We start from the raw sequence: 21,179 nt of genomic DNA on the forward strand, positions 1-21,179 counted from the left end.
CTGAATAGTTACTGAAGACTTATTTGTGCAGGTCATAGGCCCTTATCAGCAATGATTTACTGCGCATGCTTCTTAACACGTTTCATATACATCACACATTCCAGAGTCTTCTTTCTTTTTGATCTTCTGTTCGTCTGCCAAGAAGGTGGGCGACAAAATGCTCTTTCCAAAATGTAACAATTAGATAGATTTGTTTGATTTTCTTACTTTCATATTAAAAGTTTGTTTTAATTAGAACTTGTTACTGGATCTTACTTTCGCTTTTCTGAAGATATGCTGTTTGGAAAAGCCGTCGGTCTAAGACCTCATTAGCTCAGGGTGAAATTTCCCCTCACAGGGCTGGGGAGGGTGAAAAACGGGCCTACTGGAAGTTCCGGAAGTCCAGAAACAGTTTTTGTCCTCCCGGAGGCTCGTTAAAAGCCTCTGGAGCCTGGGGAGGGTGAAAATTGGGCCTACTGGAAGTTCTGAAAGATCAGAAACAGTTTCTGTCCTCCCGGAGGCTCGGGAAAAGCCTCCGGAGCCTGGGGAGGGTGAAAAACGGACCTACTGAAAGTTCCGGAAGTCCAGAAACAGTTTTTGTCCTCCCGGAGGCTCGAGTAAAGCCTCCGGAGCCTGGGGAGGGTGAAAATGCCGTCAGGAGGGCGAGTAGGCCATGCCCCCCATGGCCACGCCCCCAGCAACCTGGAAGAGAACCAGTTACTAACATTTTTCAATCCCACCCCTGCCTCCAGACTACAGGTCCCAGAATCCCCTGGGGCCCATCCCCATGTTCTGTTGTTGTTAGTTGATTCTCATTAGCAAGAATTCTTCATTCCCCAAGTATGTTTCTCCTCCTGGGTGACTCAGCTGGTGGGTCATAAGGACGATGATGTCAGTTCAGTTGACTCGGGGGAAGCCATGGCTTAGCGCCAGCGCAAAGTCAGTTTGTTTTGAGCCTCGTTCTTCTTCCTCAATTCTCTTTCGTTGGCTTTTAGGCGGAAAACAGAAGCTGCGAAGTTCCTTTTTGGCAGGCAAAACGAGAAACGCAGTCGTTGCAGTTGCGAAAGTGCATTTGATTTTCATTTCTTCTTCGCCACGGGCCGGTCCTGAGTGCAAGAGAGCGCCAGTTGAAAAAGAGGCACAATTTCTTATTTTGTGCCTTGCGAGAGAGATTTTTACTCCAGGGTGAAATTTCTGGGGCGGGGGACATTAGATTTGGCAGTTGTGGTTCCAGATGCTTCTGATTCCGTGTTGGGAATAATTGCAAAATCTCAAAAAGGGAAAGATAATTGCAAGGGAGGGAAGAGAGATTCCACGCAAACTCAAAGTTCATTTTTTTTCTTGGGAAAATAAAGATTTGCAAATACATGTATATATATATTAATTAAATAGAGATAGATAGATGATAGATGATAGATGATAGATGATAGATAGATAGATAGATGATAGATAGATAGATAGATAGATAGATAGATAGATAGATAGATAGATGATAGAAAGAAATAGATAAGAGAGAAGAGATAGATGAGAGGATAGATAGATGAGAAGATGATTGATAGATAGATAGATAGATAGATAGATAGATAGATAGATAGATAGATAGATATAGATGATAGAAGATAGATAGATGATGGTGATAGATAGATAGATAAATAAATAGATAGATAAATAGATAGATAGATAGATAGATAGATAGATAGATAGATAGATAGATAGATAGATGATAGATAGGTAGGTAGGTAGGTAGATAGATAGATTTAGGTAGATGTAGGTAGGTAGGTAGGGGTAGGTAGGTAGGTGGTAGGTAGGTAGTAGAGAGAGAGATGGAAAGAGAGAGAGAGAGATAGGGATAGATAGACAGACGGACAGACAGATAGGAGAGAGAGAAAGACAGACAGACAGACAGATAGATAGATAGATAGATGATAGAAATAGATAAGAGAGAAGAGATAGATGAGAGGATAGATAGATGAGAAGATGATTGATAGATAGATAGATAAATAGATAGATAGATAGATAGATAGATAGATAGATAGATAGATATAGATGATAGAAGATAGATAGATGATGATGATGATAGATAGATAGATAAATAAATAGATAGATAAATAGATAGATAGATAGATGATAGATAGGTAGGTAGGTAGGTAGATAGATTTAGGTAGATGTAGGTAGGTAGGTAGGGGTAGGTAGGTAGGTGGTAGGTAGGTAGAAGAGAGAGAGAGAGAGATGGAAAGAGAGAGAGAGATAGGGATAGATAGACAGACGGACAGACAGATAGGAGAGAGAGAAAGACAGACAGACAGACAGATAGATAGATAGATGATAGAAATAGATAAGAGAGAAGAGATAGATGAGAGGATAGATAGATGAGAAGATGATTGATAGATAGATAGATAAATAGATAGATAGATAGATAGATATAGATGATAGAAGATAGATAGATGATGATGATAGATAGATAGATAAATAAATAGATAGATAAATAGATAGATAGATAGATAGATGATAGATAGGTAGGTAGGTAGGTAGATAGATTTAGGTAGATGTAGGTAGGTAGGTAGGGGTAGGTAGGTAGAAGAGAGAGAGAGATGGAAAGAGAGAGAGAGAGATAGGGATAGATAGATAGACAGACAGACAGATAGGAGAGAGAGAAAGACAGACAGACAGACAGACAGACAGATAGATGATAGATAGATAGATAGATAGATAGATAGATAGATAGATAGATAGATAGATAGATATAGAGATATAGAGATAGATAGACAGATGGACAGACAGGAGAGAGAGAGAGAGAGAAAGAAAAAAAAAGAGAGAGAGATCTTTTCTTTCTTGCACCTTGCGCCTAGAAGGGTGCATGGGCTTGGGGGCAGAGTTGATTTTCCAGGTAATTTTGGGGGAAAAGGCTCTTCCTCCATTGAGGTCATTGGTGACACCTGTGTCCGAAGATACGTCTTTTTCCTACCTTTGATAGTTGCAGACAAGCAGGGGGAGAACGGCAGAGAAACTGAACGGAGGCAAAATGCTAAGTTACACACTTGGGGGAAACAAGCAGTCGAGTGGAGAAATATGGGTCTCGGCAATAACCCTTCTGGAAGGGAGAAAAATACATTTCGAAAAGAATAACAGGAGATTATAAATGAGTCAGCAGTGCGACGGGATTACTAAAAACAGGAATGCAAATTGAAGCCGCCTGAACTGGGGTATTGTTTTTGCAAGAGGAGGAGTCATCCTTCCTCTTTCTACGGCTTTGATCAATGTTTGAAGGACGCCAACTAGTGGAGATTGCCAGTTTGGCAGCCGGGTGCTTAGAGATGAAGCCCTGGATGGGCTTAATGGAAGATGCTTCCGTAGGAGAAGACTTGCTGGAATGCAAGGACATGTCTGCTGGACATCGGACATGAGACGACTCAGATGATGAGGTTGGGGAAAAACCTCTGGAGCCTGGGGAAGGCTCTGATGGATGCTGTACATCAGACGCAGAGATAGAGCCACGGCCGTCCGGCATTTCCCGGAGGTAGCCGCCTTTGGAGGCTGAGATAAGTGGGGAGGAAGAACAGCTGGGGCCTGTTCCAGATGCATGTATGCGCAGAGCAGTTAGGAGAGGTGAACAACGGAGGACAAGGAGTCGACTCGGGAGGCAAAGCACACGTGGACCCTGAATGGCCTTAGTTGGGGAATAAATAGAAGGAAAGGGGAGCGGCTGTCGTAGGAGACAACAGTTCGTATTTCTGAAGATTTTGCTCCTTGTGCCACAAAGACTTAATTTTGGCTGGGAGCTCAGGGCCTTGCAATTATCACAAGGAACTGATAAGGTCTGTTGCCGCAGTTAACTCCTTGCAGGACTCTTGCCTGGACTTTACGGTGGGTGCATGCCATTCATTCACAAGAGGTAAATAAAGAGGGGGGTGGGGGTTTGTGCCGAGGAGTCTGTTTCTTGCTTCTGCTAAGGCTGGTTCAGACCAACGTTCCTCGAAGGTTAGGAGAAACATCTGAAGAGCTTCCCCAGTTGGGTAGTAGAGCCAGTGAATGAATTCCCTTCGTTGGGTTGGTGAGGACGGAGAGCTGTCTGTCGAGGTGGCTTCCTTTAGGTCTTCCCCTTGCCTGAAAGGTCTCTTCCGCCCCGAGTCCCTTCGGGGAGAGGGAGCGGTTTATAAATTTAATAAATCTAATCTAATCTTCCGCTTGGAGGGTTCTCCTTGGGTCCAGTCCCAGGCCCTTGAGTTCTTCGGTGCTTCTCAGGTCTCCTTTCATTCATGCAGCCTTTTCTCCCTTCTGCTTTGACAGCAATTGAATCATCCCAACATAATCAAGTATTTGGATTCGTTTATCGAAGACAATGAACTGAACATTGTTCTAGAGCTTGCAGATGCTGGGGACCTCTCTCAGATGATTAAGGTGAGGTCAGCCTGAAGGTTTGTGATCCTCTCCCCTCCCTTCCTCCCTCCCTCCCTCCCTCCCTCCTTTCTTCCTGCTCTTAATTCACACCCAGGATATTTTTCATACCTCCCTCCCTCCCTTCCTTCCTTCCATTCTTTCTCCCTCCATCCCTCCCTTCTTGCTCTTAATTCACAGCCAAGATATTTTTCATACCTTCCTCTCTCCCTCCCTCCCTTCCATTCTTCCTCCCTTCTTCTTGCTCTTAATTCACACCCAGGATATTTTTCATACCTCCCTCTCTCCCTTCCTTCCTTCCTTCCTTCCTTCCTTCTTTCCTTCCTTCTTTCCTTCCTTCCTTCCATTCTTCCTCCCTCCATCCCTCCCTTCTTCTTGCTCTTAATTCACACCCAGGATATTTTTCATACCTCCCTCTCTCCCTTCCTTCCTTCCTTCCTTCCTTCCTTCCTTCCTTCCTTCCTTCTTTCCTTCCTTCTTTCCTTCCTTCCTTCCATTCTTCCTCCCTCCATCCCTCCCTTCTTCTTGCTCTTAATTCACACCCAGGATATTTTCCATACCTCCCTCCCTCCCTTCCTGTCATTTCCATCTCCCTCCTTCCTTCCCTCCCTTCCTCTCTTCTTCCTTCTCTTAATTCACACCTAGGTTATTTTTTGTACCTTCCTCCCCTTCCTTCCTCCCTGTCATTTCAATCTCCTTCCTTCCTTCCTCTTAATTTACACCCATTTTCCTTCCTCCCTTCCTTCTCTTAATTCACAACCATTTTCCTTCCTTCCTTCCTTTTCTTAATTCACAATCATTTTCCTTCCTTCCTTCCTTTTCTTAATTCACAACCATTTTCCTTCCTTCCTTCCTTCCTTCCAAGCCAAAAGGTTCAGAAGAAGTTGCGAACAGTTGGCGAACACATTCACGTATTCGCCAAGGCCTAGCCCCTGTTTAGCTGAGGCCCCGTCGCGCTCCTTATTTATGAGCATTATAAAACCGGTGTAACTTGGGGTTGCTAACTATACTACCTACTGGAGAACATGGGCTTTACTGTTAAATGTCAGGGAAATCTTGTTGGACATGACATTTAAGAAGATTGCTAATTGTGGTCTGGAGTCGTCTTCACTAGATATTTCCAGCAAGAGCAAACCCACAAGTTTTGGTAAATAACTCCTAGACTTTCTTTTCTTCTCCAACAATGTCATGGAAAAGACAGTGTGTGCGTTTGTGTGTGTTGCATTTTTGCTGATAAATAAATGAAGGGAGACTAGTATAGATCTATTTCAAGCTATTTAGCTCTCATCAGCTAGCCATACCCTTGCTGGGATTTGAACTTGGTGTATTTTACAAGTTAAGCAGTTGTAATAATCTCTAAGCCACAAGCTCTCCTCCCTTATCAGCTGAGCCAGGGGAATGATTAGATGTTTTGTCAAGGCACCTGGTATACTCGTGTGTTTGTGTGTATGTGTGTGTGTTGAATTTTTTGCTCATAAATAAATGAAGGGAGACTAGTATAGATCTATTTCAAGCTATTTAGCTCTCATCAGCTAGCCGTACCCTTGCTGGGATTTGAACTTGGTGTATTTTACAGGTTAGGCAGTTGTGATAACCTCTAAGCCACAAGCTCTCCTCCCTTGTCAGCTGAGCCAGGGGAATGATTATGTGTTTTTTTTCTTTTGTCAAGAAAGGGAAGCTCTGTGTGTGTGTGTGTGTGTGTGTGTGTCTGTCTGTCGGTCTGTCTCCTTGAAAATAAGACCTATCCTGAAAATAAGACCTAGCATGTTTTACACATGCACCTAATATAATCCCTACCTCCAAAATAAGCCCTACTTAACAGCCTGCGTACTGGCCACCCACCCGTCTTGATTGCTCAAGGTGAGGCGGGGTGGTGGTGGAGCTGCCCCACAGGCTCCGCACTGGCTTACCTCCGCCACAGCCAGGCCATCCACACCCCAACACCTGCCTCGCGGCGGCAACACCAACAACCGGGTACAGGAGGAGCCCACACGCCTGCTGACCCACGTCTTCCGCTTGTTTGTGGCCACAATGGAGCAGGAGGCTGAGTGGTGTGTCGGAGATGCGGCCACGTGGTGAGGCAGGGGTTGGAGCATGGATGGCCTGGCTGCAGGGGCAAGCTAGGTGCATGGGGCAGCTCCACCACCTGTGGCACTGGTGCATCGCTCAGCCTCCTGCTCCGTTTTGGCCACGAGCAAACAGAAGAAGTGGGCTGGTGGCTACACAGGGTCCTGCTTGGTGGGGGCCGCTGGAACCACGCAGCTTCCTGCCCCACCACGAGGAAGCAGAAGAAGTATGCTTCCCATGCATGGGAAAAAACAAGACACCCCTGAAAATAAGCACTAGTGGTTATTTTGGGTGTCAGGGTTCCAAGTAGCACCCAAAAGTAAATCAGTCCAAGGCAAAGTATTGCTCAAACTTCCAATTTATTAAGAAAGGCATGTTGGCACATCTGGGGAAACCCGAATCTGAAAACTTCCCAGTTTTCACCACCTAGTTGAAAGTTCAAGATCTTGCCCCCCACACCCACAAGTCCATCCCATGGTCCAATCTCCCACTGCCACGCTGGCAGCTTCCACCCCATCCAGTTCCGGTCAGACGCAGAAGTGCAAAGATAAAGGATGAGCTTGGCTTTCTAGAAAGAACGTTGTTATGGCTGCATAACATCTAACCCCATCCAATCTCCCCTCCCGTTTTCCCACCATAGAAAAGGCATAGTAGAAGAATAGAAAGTGTGGCAGGCCAGAGAGCCAACAGAAAAGATGACTGCGGGCCTGACATTGGGATGGCTCTCCTCAGTGACGTAGATAAAAACCGCCAAGAATTGTGTTAGTGGCTTAACGTTAAAAATAGATAGGAAGTGGAGATGGCTCTGTGGTTTGGCCCCAACCATAAAAGAAGGAGTCTGATTTTGAAAACAGCTCAAAATAAATTACTAGGTGAACAAGTAAAATTGGCAAGATCCCCTTATAGAAGAGATCACACTTTCCTTTGCTAAAAAGAAATGAACACATCCCCAAAAAACAGGTCCTTTCAGTGATCTCGGTTCCCCTAAATCAGGGGTCTTCAACCTTGGCAACTTTAAGACTCGTGGACTTCAACTCCCAGAGTTCCTCAGCCGGCTGGCTGAGGAACTCTGGGAGTTGAAGTCCACGAGTCTTAAAGCTGCCAAGATTGGAGACCGCTGCCGTAAATGGTAGATCCAGGGACTTTCTGATGTTCCAGCTTTCCATCCGATTTCCACACCTCATAAAATTACTCTCTGGGGAATTCTGGGGAGTTGAAGCCCACCCATGAACTGGCATCTGTCGGAAATGGTAGATAGGGTCTCCTGCTTGGGTGGCAGGGGGGGTTGGACTAGATGACCTACAAGGTCCCTTCCAACTCTATTATTCTGTATTCAATCCTTGGAACATCTTAAAAGTGCTGGTTGAGGAATTGTGGGAGTTGAAGTCCACACATCTTAAAGACTGACTGAGGAATTCTGGGAGGTGAAGTCCATACATCTTAAAAGTACTGGCTAAGGAATTCTGGGAGTTGAAGTCCACACAGTGCTGGTTGGGGAATGCTGGGAGTTGAAGTCCACACATCTTAAAAGTATTGGCTGAGGAATTCTGGGAGGTGAAGTCCATACATCTTAAAGACTGACTGAGGAATTCTGGGAGTTGAAGTCCACAAATCTTAAAGTACTGGCTGAGGAATTCTGGGAGGTGAAGTCCATACATCTTAAAGACTGACTGAGGAATTCTGGGAGGTGAAGTCCATACATCTTAAAGACTGACTGAGGAATTCTGGGAGTTGAAGTCCACAAATCTTAAAGTCTGACTGAGGAATTCTGGGAGTTGAAGTCCACAAATCTTAAAGTCTGACTGAGGAATTCTGGGAGTTGAAGTCCACAAATCTTAAAGTCTGACTGAGGAATTCTGGGAGTTGAAGTCCACAAATCTTAAAGTCTGACTGAGGAATTCTGGGAGTTGAAGTCCACAAATCTTAAAGTCTGACTGAGGAATTCTGGGAGTTGAAGTCCACAAATCTTAAAAGTACTGGCTGAGGAATTCTGGGAGGTGAAGTCCATACATCTTAAAGACTGACTGAGGAATTCTGGGAGTTGAAGTCCATAAATCTTAAAGTACTGGCTGAGGAATTCTGGGAGGTGAAGTCCACAAATCTTAAAAGTACTGGCTGAGGAATTCTGGGAGTTGAAGTCCACACAGTGCTGGCTGGGGAATGCTGGGAGTTGAAGTCCACACACCTGAAAGGTGCCAAGGTTGGGAAACAGTGACGTCACAGCTTCCCACTTCGTTTGTAACCCAGTTTGGGCTGAGAGCTGCACCAGTGTTGGGGTGGGGGGAAGCCCTGGAAAACAGCAGAGGGGCGTGAGTAGGTCTGCAGCCTTTCGCCAGCTCCATTGTCAGTGCGGGAGAAATATACGCGTGGCTTGGAAGCGCGTTGATTCATGCCACGCAGATCTGCACTTTTTAAAAGAGCGGAATTCTGGATTTTCCAGAGAGGGGGTATTGTTTGGGGTTAAGGTCAGATCTGGACGGACATACAGAGATTGGGTTAATTTGACACCCAACTTCCAAGGTCCGCCTGTAGCCTACGTTCTCCAGCATCTAACGCCGTGTCTGCACGCTCAACGCAAGCCTCTTTCTAAACGGCGGGGAAAGCGGAATTCATCGCAACAACCTGCTTGCTTGCGAACAGGCAGCGAAGATTCGTGGTGACGTTAATAATCACCACGAATATCCAGGACTCGGCTTTACTTCTTTATTTTCCCCTTTCCCGCACACAGGAAAACACGCGCGTCCTTTGTTCCTCAGGCATAGCTCTGCAGACGTTTGTTGTTTTCCGGCATGAAATATGTTCGGCAAGGTAATTAACAAGACGAAGGCTAATTATAATGGGTGTCCATTCGGAAATGTCAAGCCTATTGAAGCTTCGTTTCCATAATGCTCTTAATGAGCCCCTCGCTCCTCTGGGGGGGTTTGAACAGGCAAAAGGGGTTAAAATCTGGAATGGACCGAAATCCTTTTCCTGGTGGGCTCTGGGACTTTGGCCAGAGGGATCTCTCTCTTTTCTCTCTCTCTTGTCTCTCTCTTTCCCTCTCTTTCTGGTCTCTCTCTTTCTCTCCCTGTCTTTCTCTCTCTTTACCTCCCCCTCTTTCTCTATCTGTTTTCTCTCTCTTTTTTCCTCTCTCTCTGGTCTCTCTCTTTCTCTGTCTCTCTTTACCTCCCTCTCTGTGTGTCTCTTTCTCTCTTTACCTCCCTCCCTCTCTCTCTCTTGTCTCTCTCTCTTTACCTCCCTCTTTCTCTTGTCTCTCTTTACCTCCCTCTCTTTACCTCCCTCTCTCGTCTCTCTCTTGTCTCTCTCTCTTTACCTCCCTCTCTCTCTTGTCTCTCTTTACCTCCCTCTCTTTACCTCCCTTTCTCGTCTCTCTCTTGTCTCTCTCTCTTTACCTCCCTCTCTCTCTTGTCTCTCTTTACCTCCCTCTCTTTACCTCCCTTTCTCGTCTCTCTCTTCTCTCTCTCTCTTTACCTCCCTCTCTCTCTTGTCTCTCTTTACCTCCCTCTCTTTACCTCCCTCTCTCGTCTCTCTCTTGTCTCTCTCTCTTTACCTCCCTCTCTCTCTTGTCTCTCTTTACCTCCCTCTCTTTACCTCCCTCTCTCGTCTCTCTCTTGTCTCTCTCTCTTTACCTCCCTCTCTCTCTTGTCTCTCTTTACCTCCCTCTCTTTACCTCCCTTTCTCGTCTCTCTCTTGTCTCTCTCTCTTTACCTCCCTCTCTCTCTTGTCTCTCTTTACCTCCCTCTCTCTCTTGTCTCTTTACCTCCCTCTCTTTACCTCCCTCTCTCATCTCTCTCTCTCTACCTCCCTCTCTCTCTTCTCTCTCTCTCTCTCTTTACCTCCCTCTCTGTGTGTCTCTCTCTTTCTCTCTTTACCTCTCTCTCTCTTGCTTTCCCTCCCCCTCTCTGTCTCTCTCTGTCTCACACGTGTACGAGCGCTGCTTCTTTCATCCGCTGTGTGCTCTGTTTCATTTGTCTTTTTTAAAAAAATTATTTCTCGCTCTTACTTCCCCCTTCCAGTATTTTAAGAAGCAGAAACGGCTCATCCCCGAACGGACCGTTTGGAAATATTTCGTGCAGTTGTGCAGCGCGGTGGAACATATGCATTCCCGCAGGGTGATGCACAGAGGTAACCTGAATTCGGCAGCTTTATTATTATCATTATTTGCGGAATAACGGTGGCAATTAGGAAGCGATTCTGCCTTGCCAAACAATCGCGCTGATGTGCAGGCAGTGGGGAGAGGGAGGAAGTTGCAAAGCATCCAGTCTGAATGGACCACCACCACAATAAGTACAGAGGTGAATTTCCACCTGCCATTGGCCCAAAAACTCAGGAGCAGCCCCCCCTCCTTGGCAGTTCGGCGGTTCGAATCCCTAGCACCACATAACGGAGTGAGCTCCCGTGACTGGTCCCAGAGCTTCTGCCAACCGAGCAGTTCGAAAGCACTTTAAAAAATGCAAGTAGAAAAACAGGGACCACCTTTGGTGGGAAGGGAACAGCCTTCCGTGTGCCTTTGGTGTTGAGTTATGCTGGACACAGGAGCACGGAGATGTCTTCGGACAGCGCTGGCTCTTCGGCTTTGAAACGGAGATGAGCCCCGCCCCGCCCTAGTGTCGGGAATGACTAGCATGTGTGTGCGAGGGGAACCTTTTACCTTGAAGGTTTTGTACCCCAGGGGAAAAAAACCCACGATTTTTAGGAAGATACGAGTGCCGGAAAAACTCGCCCTGTTTTCTCTTCATCGTCCTTCTGGACGTTATCAGAATTAAGTAGCGGGTTTCGATATTCTGCGCAGGGATGGTTTCAGGTTTCTGGAAAAGTTAAAAGGCTGCGGGGGGTGTGGGTGGGAGAGATAAAAGCGATCTTCAGAGCAATTTTAACGCTTGGTGGAATCATCACGCCGTTCGAAGCCATTGAGTTCTTCCCCGATTTTGCGGGGACGTTTTGAACGGCCTGGCGGCCCTTTTTCCAAGCTCAGCTGCGAGCAGGACGTCATCTAAATAGAACAAATTGATAAAATGAACGAAGCTTTCAGGGCAGCTGATAAAGAGGCTAAGAAGGGCTTGTGTGTGGATCAAAGCAAGCCACGGGGCAGGTCGATTTCTCAAGAAGAAACGGAAGGCTGTCGGATCCAGGAATCTCTACTTCTGATTTCTCTCTCTCTCTCTCTCTCCCTTTTCCTCTCCTCTTCCAGACATCAAACCAGCTAACGTGTTCATCACAGCTACTGGAGTCGTGAAGTTGGGGGACCTCGGCTTGGGGCGCTTCTTCAGCTCGAAAACCACTGCTGCACATTCCTTAGGTAAAGCAGGGGAGACCCTCCCCCGCCTTAACACCTGGTTTGGCCTGCATTGTGGGTTGTCCTCATTTAGCACTTCCCTTCTTCCTTCTCCCTTTCCTCTTCTCCCTTCTCTTCTCTTTTTCACTTTCTCTTCTCGCTTCCCTCTTCCTTCTCTACTCTCTTCTCCCTTCTCTTCTTTCTCCCTTCTCTTTTCTCTCTTCCTTTTTCCCCCTTCTCTCCAATCTCACCTCTTCCATTTCATTTCTTCCTTCTCTTTTTCCTTCTTTCTCCTCCCTTCTCTTTCCTCTCCCTTCTCTTTTTCATTTTCCCTTCCCTCTTCCTTCTCTACTCTCTTCTCCTCCCTTGTCTTCTTTCTCCCTTCTCCTTCTCCTCTCCCATCTTCACTCTTCCATTTCATTTCTTACTTCTCTTCCCTTCTTCTCCCTTCCCTTCCCTTTCCCCTCCCTTATCCCTTCTCTTTTTCATTTTCACTTCTCCCTTCCCTCTTCCTTCTCTACTCTCTTCTCCTCCCTTCTCTTCATTCTCCCTTCTTCCTTCTCCTTTCCCTCTTCCTTATTTCCATTTCTCCTCTCCCATCTCCCCTCTTCCGTTTCATTTCTTAATTCTCTTTCCCCTTCCCCTTTCCCTTCTTCCCCAGGCCTGCTGGTTTACCTCATTTAAAAGCACCCTTTTCTTCTTCCCCCAAAAAATTCCAGTCATTTCCACAGGTGCCATTTCAACTCAGCTTTTGCATCCTTTTCCCAGTGGCGCAACCTTGCCAGATTGGTTTTTTATCTGGAATGTTTTGCAGTTCAGTCACCAGCCAAACATAAGATGCCTCCGTGGGAGTGGTGAAATTCAAATGTTTTTACCAACGGTTCTGTGGATGTGGCAGGGGAAGAATACTGCAAAATCCCAATTCCCTCCTCACTCCAGGGGGAAGGATATTGCAAAGTCCCCCATTCCCTCCCCACTCCAGGGGAAAGATACTGCAAAATCCCCATTCCCTCCCCACTCCAGGGGAAGGATACTGCAAAATCCCCATTCCCTCCCACTCCAGGGGGAAGGATACTGCAAAATCCCCATTCCCTCCCCACTCCAGGGGAAAGATACTGCAAAATCCCCATTCCATCTCCACTCTAGGGGAAGGATACTGCAAAATCCCCATTCCCTCCCCACTCCAGGGGAAGGATACTGCAAAATCCCCATTCCCTCCCCACTCCAGGGGGAAGGATACTGCAAAATCCCCATTCCCTCCCCACTCCAGGGGGAAGGATACTGCAAAATCTCCATTCCCTCCCCACTCCAGGGGAAAGATACTGCAAAATCCCCGTTCCCTCCCCACTCCTGGGGGAAGGATACTGCAATATCCCCATTCCCTCCCCACTCCAAGGGAAGGATACTGCAAAATCCCCATTCCCTCCCCACTCCAGGGGAAGGATACTGCAATATCCCCATTCCCTCCCCACTCCAAGGGAAGGATACTGCAAAATCCCCATTCCCTCCCCACTCCAGGGGAAGGATACTGCAAAATCTCCATTCCCTCTCCACTCCAGGGGAAGGATACTGCAAAATCTCCATTCCCTCTCCACTCCAGGGGAAGGATACTGCAAAATCTCCATTCCCTCCCCACTCCAGGGGATGGATACTGCAAAATCTCCATTCCCTCTCCACTCCAGGGGAAGGATACTGCAAAATCCCCCTTCCCTCCCCACTCCAGGGGAAGGATACTGCAAAATCCCCCTTCCCTCCCCACTCCAGGGGAAGGATACTGCAATATCCCCCTTCCCTCCCCACTCCAGGGGAAGGATACTGCAATATCCCCATTCCCTCCCCACTCCAGGGGGAAGGATACTGCAAAATCTCCCTTCCCATCCACTAGGTGATAGCCAGAGGTGGTATTTGCCGGTTGTCGGAACTACTCAAAATTTCCACTACCGGGTTCTCCAGAACCTGCTGAATTTCACCCCTGCTCCGTGGCCCCCGATTTTTGTCCGTGATCCTGACTCCTTTCTATTTTTTCCCTGTTGCCTTGGTAACTGCCCCAAACTCTAAACACCAAAGGCTTGGCAACCCATGCGCTGATCCACGGAGCTTATGCAAATAAATGCACCTAATTTTATTATTTTTCTCCCCCCTCCCACACACACACCCCTTTGCTCCCTCCTCCTCCTCCTCCTCCTCCTCCTCCTCCTCCTCCTCCTCCTCCTCCTCCGTATTTGCCAACATCAAACCGGCATAAAAGGGCATTAGGCAGTGCCACAACGTGTCTGACAGGTGTACTCCCAGCTCCGGCAAGGCAGACGCCTCGTTGTCAGAAACAGAAGCCATAATTAGAGCAAGGAAGAGGATGTACGTCAAACACATTACCTGCCAGCGGATCAAATTTGTCAGGAAGGATCGCATACATAAAAATTAAGTGACAGGACATGCCGGGGTAATGAAAGAAAGAAATGGGAGATTTGCCCGCGCGTTCTTCACCGGAGATGGGGAGACGTCTCCGGCACGGCACAGCAAATTACGCAGGCGGCTGGGGAGCACCGTGTGCCACCCGCCTATATCCAGGGGGCGAGGCCCGGCGTCAGCCGAAAGCTGGCAGGAGAAGCTTCGAAAGCCTTGTCAACTCCAGAGCTTTGAATCATTTGAATCGGGAGAATAGAATCAAGCTGGGAAGGGACCTTGGAGGTCTTCTAGTCCAGCCCCCTGCTCAAGCAGGAGAACCTATTCCGTCTCAGACAAGTGACTGTCCGGTTTCTTCTTCAAAAACACGAGTGATGGGGAGCGCCCACGATTTCCGGAGGCAATTTCTGTTCCACTGGTTAATTGTCCTCCCTCTTAGGACGTTTCTCCTTAATTCCTGGTGAATAGAAAATAGAATAGGAATAGAGACTAGGAATAGAGAATGGAAAGGAATGGAATGGAATGCAATGCAATGCAATGCAATAGAATAGAATAGAATAGAATAGAATTAGAACAGCAGAAGAGAAGATAATTAGAAGAGAAGAGAATATAGAATAGGAATAGAATAGAGAATAAAATAGAATAAAATAGAACAGAACAGAAGAGAATTAGAAGAGAAGAGAATATAGAATAGAATAGAATTAAAATCGAATAGAATAAGAATAGAATAGAATAGAATTAATTAAAATTAGAATTAGAACAGCAGAAGAGAAGAGAATTAGAAGAGAAGAGAATATAGAATAGGAATAGAATAGAAAATAAAATAGAATAAAATAGAACAGAACAGAAGAGAATTAAAAGAGAAGAGAATATAGAATAGAATTAAAATCGAATAGAATAGGATGGAATTAAAATCGAATAGAATAAGAATAGAATAGAATAGAATGAGAGGTGAGGAGGGGGAGAACAGGACAGGACAGAATAGGAAGGGGCCTTGGAGGTCTTCCAGTCGAGCCCCCTGCTCAAGCAGGAGAACCCATACCATCTCAGACAAGTGACATGCGAGATGTGAGCCTCTACCGATCTTCCGATTGATCCGGTTTTGATCACCAGGCCAAAAAAAGCCAGATATTTTTTCCCCCTGGAAAGAACAGACAATGTCGTGCACTTTGGGGGCGACGTCGTTGGAATGCAGCATTAAGCCTCCCCCCTCCCCCCAGTCTTTTGCCTTTTGGAGCCAGGCCAAAAGGCAAAAAAAAAAAAAATGTCAGTTTTTTCCCAAGAACAGACGATGTCGTACACTTTCGGGGCGACGTCGTTGCATGCAGCATTCCATGTCCCTCGTCTTTCCTTAAAGCCAAACTTCGCAGATTCTAATTTGCTTGTCTCGGCTTGTCTATTTCAGTGGGAACACCATATTATATGTCCCCGGAAAGAATACATGAAAACGGCTATAATTTTAAATCCGATATCTGGTCGTTGGGCTGTTTACTGTACGAGGTAAGCCTCCGTTAACTGCTTTTCTATCATATCCGGTCCTTCCGACGCGCCCTAAAAAGTTGGCTTTTCCAGCAAGCCGGCCTGGCCTGTTAATTTTAACTCGTTTTTTAAATGTATTGTCCTATAAATTGGGTTTGTTTTTTTGGGATATGTATTTAATTTCTTTTAAACTTTCGGGATGTGTGTTTTTTAACGTTGTACGCCGCCCTGAGTCCTTTGGGAGAAGGGCGGCATATAAATCCAATGAAAACAAAACAAACATATCGAACCAGCGATATTAAAAAAGTAGCACAGCTTAGAACCATGACGTATCCTACCCACCATGGCCGTAAGTTATGACTGTTGTAAAATGAGACCGCCAGTATGGCCGGTCCGATTTTACAACCTTTTTTCGAGTGGTTATTAATTCCCCATTTCTATCTCGAGTCAATACCTCAGTGCAAGCTAACAATTCGATACGGAAAGAAAGATATTACAATTGAAATATATATCCCCGTGCGGCTTATTCAATACAGAGGGGAAAAGATATATTACAATGAAAAGCAGTAAAAGCATTTTTAAAGGTTTTATACGATCTGAAGAGAAACCAGAGTATGGTTTTAATTGTTTTAAAACAATTAAAAGCACTAAAAAGATTGGGAACGTTCAGTGTTAAATATACACAAGCAGTTAGCAAATTCAACCAGATAATATGTAACTCTGAGGCTGTTTTAACATCCAATAATACAACTTATTTGAATTTTTAGCAGGTAAAAAAGCAGTAATACTCCTCTTAGAAAAATAGGAGCCACCTTTGGTGGGGAGGTAACAGCGTTCTATGCGCCTTCGGGGTTGAGTCATGCCGGCCACATGACCACGGAGACGTCTTTGGACAGCGCTGGCTCTTCGGCTTTGAAACGGAGATGAGCATCGCCCCCTGGAGCAGGGAACGACTAGCACAGATGTGCAATTTACCTTTACCTTTTTTTGTTTCTGCTGGCGCACAGAATTTGGATAAAGGATAACACATCTGTCCAAGAAAGAAAGAAAGAAAAAAACCACAAACCTTTCCATGCTGATTTTTGAGTCCCAGGAGGAACTCTGTTGGTAAAAGCGATGTTTGATTGTGGGCAGAAATCCCAGGTGTAACAAATGCTTGTTTAACAAGGCAATGTGCAGTTCTCAGGCCCGATCATTCAGCGGTTCGATAGGTGCTGATTAATTTGTTGACGATACACCAAAGCTTCACGCCAGCTTCAACGGGCAGCCGGGAAGTCGATAACACAAAATCAATGCGATACGGCAGTTGGGATTAAGGGAAGAGAGTTACAACGTGACTTTAATGCTCTTCTACTCATCTGGGGACAGGTTCCAGCGTTGTCTTTGCCAGATTTAACCAAAGGTAAAGGTTCCCCTCGCACATATGTGCTAGTCGTTCCCGGCTCTAGGGGGCAGTGCTCATCTCCGTTTCAAAGCCGAAGAGCCAGCGCTGTCCGAAGACGTCTCCGGGATCATGTGGCTGGCATGACTCAACGCCCAAGGCGCACAGAATGCTGTTCGCTTCCCACCAAAGGTGGTTCCTATTTTTCTACTTGCATTTTTACGTGCTTTCGAACAGCTAGGTTGGCAGAAGCCGGGACAAGTAACGGGAGCTCACTCCGTTATGTGGCGCTAGGGATTCGAACACCGAACTGCTGACCTTCCTGATCGACAAGCTCAGTGTCTTAGCCACTGAGCCACCAAGCCAGTTGTAGGTTTCCCCTAATGGAGCCAGGGGTTATCTCTCCCTCAGATGCGTCTAGGCCCCAGGAAAGATGTCCTGCTTCTTCTGGAACTTCTCCTAGCTGGACCTGGGCTTCACGTTGGTGCCAATGTCGGCTTAGCAACCAAGTAGCATTTGGAGTAAGCTCCGTGGCTGGTACTCCAGGCCTACAACATCCTGTTAGTGATTAAGGATGGGCCTTGCTGATGTCAACTCACGGTCACATTTTTGGTTCTGCACTAGGCCAAACCGGTTGTTAAATGATGTGAAGCCCAGCTCTCGACTTACGTCCACAATGGAGTCCAAAACCTCTGTCCCTAAGCGAGACAATTAAGTAAATTTCATTACAGCGAGTTAAGTTGTCAAGCTGGTTTTGCCCCAATGTTACGACGTCCCTCCCTACGTTCGTTAAGCGAATCGCCGCGGTTTGTTCTATTAGTAACACGGCCGTTAAGTGAATCTACTTGTTAGGAGGTCACAAAAGGGGAATTGCGTGACCCCGGGACACAGCGACGGTCATAAATCTGAGTCCGTTCCCAAGCGTCTTCATTTTGCTCGCGTGGCCCATGGGGATGCGGTAACGGTCGTAAGTGTGAAACATGATCGTGAGTCCCTTTTTCCAGCAATGACATTTCTTCGGTCACTAAAACTGTTGTAAGTCAAGGATTCTTCAAAGTCCATTCCATTCCTCAATGGATCTCAGCCCCCCAATTCTCTCTTCTCATCCTTGAAACTTGAGTCTGGCTTTTTTTAAAGAAGCAACATCTCTGGCAGGGGGAAAGTTATTTTCCTCCTCCTGCTTTCTCCTTCTCTCCCCTCCCCGCTATGCGAAACCGATAAACCGGAGGGATAGTGAGTAGTGAGATAAACCGGAGTAGTGAGCTCCCTCCCATATTTGGGCATACCAGGGGTTGTAACACAAATACATACCTATTTCCCTGGCTCAGCTGTTAAAGGAGGAGAGCCTGTGGCTTAGTGGCTAATTCACTGCCTAATATGCAATACAGCCCTGGTTCGATTCCCAGTAAGGGTATGGCTAGCTGATGAGAGCTAAATAGCTCGAAATAGATCTATACTAGTCTCCCTTTATTTATTTATCAGCACAAATACAACACAAATATAAAAAGGCAACATTAAAAATAAAATTATGGTTTTCTGCCTGGGTGGTCTTCTGTGATGAGCCAAAGGACAGAAAGGGGGATATTGTGTCACAACCCCTGGTATGCCCAAATATGGGAGGGAGCATACTGCTTCCCTTTTCTGTCTATCGGCTCACCCTAGGAGCCATCCAGGCAGAAAGCCATTTTTTTTAATGTTGCCCTGTTACATTTGTGTTGCATTTGTGCTGATAAATAAATAGTACTAGTCTCCCTTAATTTATTTATCAGCACAAATGCAACATAGATAGATAGATAGATAGATGATAGATAGATAGATAGATAGATAGATAGATAGATAGATAGATAGATAGATAGATGATAGATAGATGATGATAGATAGATAGATAGATAGATAGATAGATGATAGATAGATAGATAGATAGATAGATAGATAGATAGATAGATGATAGATAGATAGATAGATAGATAGATAGATAGATAGATAGATAGATAGATAGATGATAGATAGATAGATAGATAGATATGACAGGATAGATGATATATAGATAAAGAAGATAGATAGATAGATGATAGATAGATAGATGATAGATAGATAGATAGATAGATAGATAGATAGATGATAGATAGATAGATGATGATAGATAGATAGATAGATAGATAGATAGATAGATAGATAGATAGATAGATAGATAGATGATAGATAGATAGATAGATGATGATGATAGATAGATAGATAGATAGATAGATAGATAGATAGATAGATAGATGATAGATAGATGATAGATAGATAGATAGATAGATAGATAGATAGATAGATAGATAGATAGATGATAGATATAGATGACAGGATAGATGATATAGAGATAAAGATGATAGATAGATAGATAGATAGATAGATAGATAGATAGATAGATAGATAGATAGATAGATAGATAGATATAGATAGATGACAGATGATAGATGATATTAGAAATAAAGAAGATAGATAGATGATAGATAGATAGATAGATAGATAGATAGATAGATAGATAGATAGATAGATAGATAGATATAGATAGATGACAGAGATGATAGATGATATTAGAGATAAAGAAGATAGATGATTGATAGATAGATAGATGATAGATAGATAGATAGATAGATAGATAGATAGATAGATAGATAGATGGATGATAGATAGGTAGATGATAGATAGAGAGATAGAGAGATAGCTAGAGAGATATTATCTGCAGATCGCTGGGAGGCAGGCGTGCTAGTCGGAATTCACTTCCTTATTATTATTATTTCAAGCTGGAGGTTGTGTAGGCACGATTTCACATTATGCCACCTTATCTTGACGTTTTTTGCAGGGCCCCGCGTTGATGTATAAGAGCGCAGCTGATCAAAATGGTGTGTGTGTATGTGTGTGTGTGTGAAGCTCCCCCCCTCCCTTGGAGACGTGCCATCCAGATCAAAGTTCTCTCTCACACTCTCTCTCTCTCTCTGTGTGTCTCTCTCTCCTTCCTCAAAAAAGAGAGAGAGAGAGGGAGTGTTGTCAGCTTTCGCGATTCTTAACCAGACGATACCATTTGCTGGCAGAAAGGATCTGGCGGGGTTTTTTCTGATGGGGCTCACTCAAATTTCAGATCAAGAACGTGGTTTGGGGGAGTCTACCCAGGTCCCAGCCAGTAGAGCTTGAGATGTTTGCCTAGAACAAAGGTCAGCAATCTTAAACATTCAAAGAGCCATTTGTACCCGTTTCCTACAGAAAATAAGATGTGGAGACTCTGGAAAGAGTGCAGAGAAGAGCAACAAAGAGGATTAGGGGACTGGAGGCTAAAACATATGAAGAACAGTTGCAGGAACTGGGTATGTCTAGTTTGATGAAAAGAAGGACTAGGGGAGACATGATAGCAGTCTTCCAATATCTCAGGGGCTGCCCCAAAGAAGAGGGAGTCAAACTATTCTCCAAGGCACCTGAGGGCAGGACAAGAAGCAATGGGTGGAAACTAATCAAGGAGAGAAGCAACTTAGAACTGAGGAGAAATTTCCTGACAGTGAGAACAATTAATCAGTGGAACAGAAGTTGCCTCCAGAAGTTGTGAATGCCCCAACACTGGAAGTCTTTAAGAAGATGTTGGATAGCCATCTGTCTGAAACGGTACAGGGTTTCCTGCCTAGGCAGGGGGTTGGACTAGAAGACCTCCAAGGTCCCTTCCAACTCTACTATTGTATTGTATTGTATAAAACAGCGGGAACCACAAACCTGACTATTTCCTGAGCAGCCACAAAACTAGCATATGTAGTTGAATTAAACGTTCTGTTTTCTTCTGAAACTTTTCCTTTCTTGGATTTATCCAAGGATGGCTTTCGGGGGTCAAGGAGCTCAATAAATCACATTCTGGTGGGTGTCGCGCATTGGCGGTTGTGACGCATATTTTGAACGGCAGGGAGCCGCAGCAGAGGGACGAAAGAGCCACGTGTGGCTCCAGAGCCGCAGTTTGCTCACTCCTGGCCTAGAACAAGGGTCCCCAACCCTTGGTCTATGGACCAGCATGGGGGCCACGGCAAGCCAGAAACTGGGCCACGCAAACAAGCCAAGCTCCATCCCTGCGATGCAGGCAGTACATGAAACCACGTCCCTTCTGCTCCACAGAAAAAACCTCTGTCCACAGAAGCAGTCCCTGGTGTTCTCACCCAGCCTTTGCAGAAGCAGGAA

General features: G+C 45.5%; 2 protein-coding genes across 5 annotated transcripts in view; one reads left to right on the plus strand and one right to left on the minus strand.

Moving 5' to 3' along the window:
- NR5A1 (nuclear receptor subfamily 5 group A member 1) overlaps positions 1-21,179 on the minus strand; it is a 355,896-nt gene that overhangs the window by 168,976 nt on the left and 165,741 nt on the right. The gene's annotated exons all lie outside the window — the stretch shown is intronic.
- NEK6 (NIMA related kinase 6) overlaps positions 1-21,179 on the plus strand; it is a 76,442-nt gene that overhangs the window by 45,933 nt on the left and 9,330 nt on the right. For all 4 annotated transcript variants that reach the window (XM_081967677.1, XM_081967678.1, XM_081967679.1 and 1 more), the window contains exons 5-8: positions 4,267-4,377; positions 10,458-10,566; positions 11,633-11,740; positions 15,525-15,619. In XM_081967677.1, the coding sequence (XP_081823803.1) occupies positions 4,267-4,377; positions 10,458-10,566; positions 11,633-11,740; positions 15,525-15,619 (423 nt within the window). The remainder of the gene's footprint in view (positions 1-4,266; positions 4,378-10,457; positions 10,567-11,632; positions 11,741-15,524; positions 15,620-21,179) is intronic.

Source organism: Natrix helvetica (genome assembly GCF_964273705.1).
Source record: "Natrix helvetica genome assembly, chromosome: 15".
Taxonomy (NCBI): Eukaryota; Metazoa; Chordata; class Lepidosauria; order Squamata; family Natricidae; genus Natrix; species Natrix helvetica.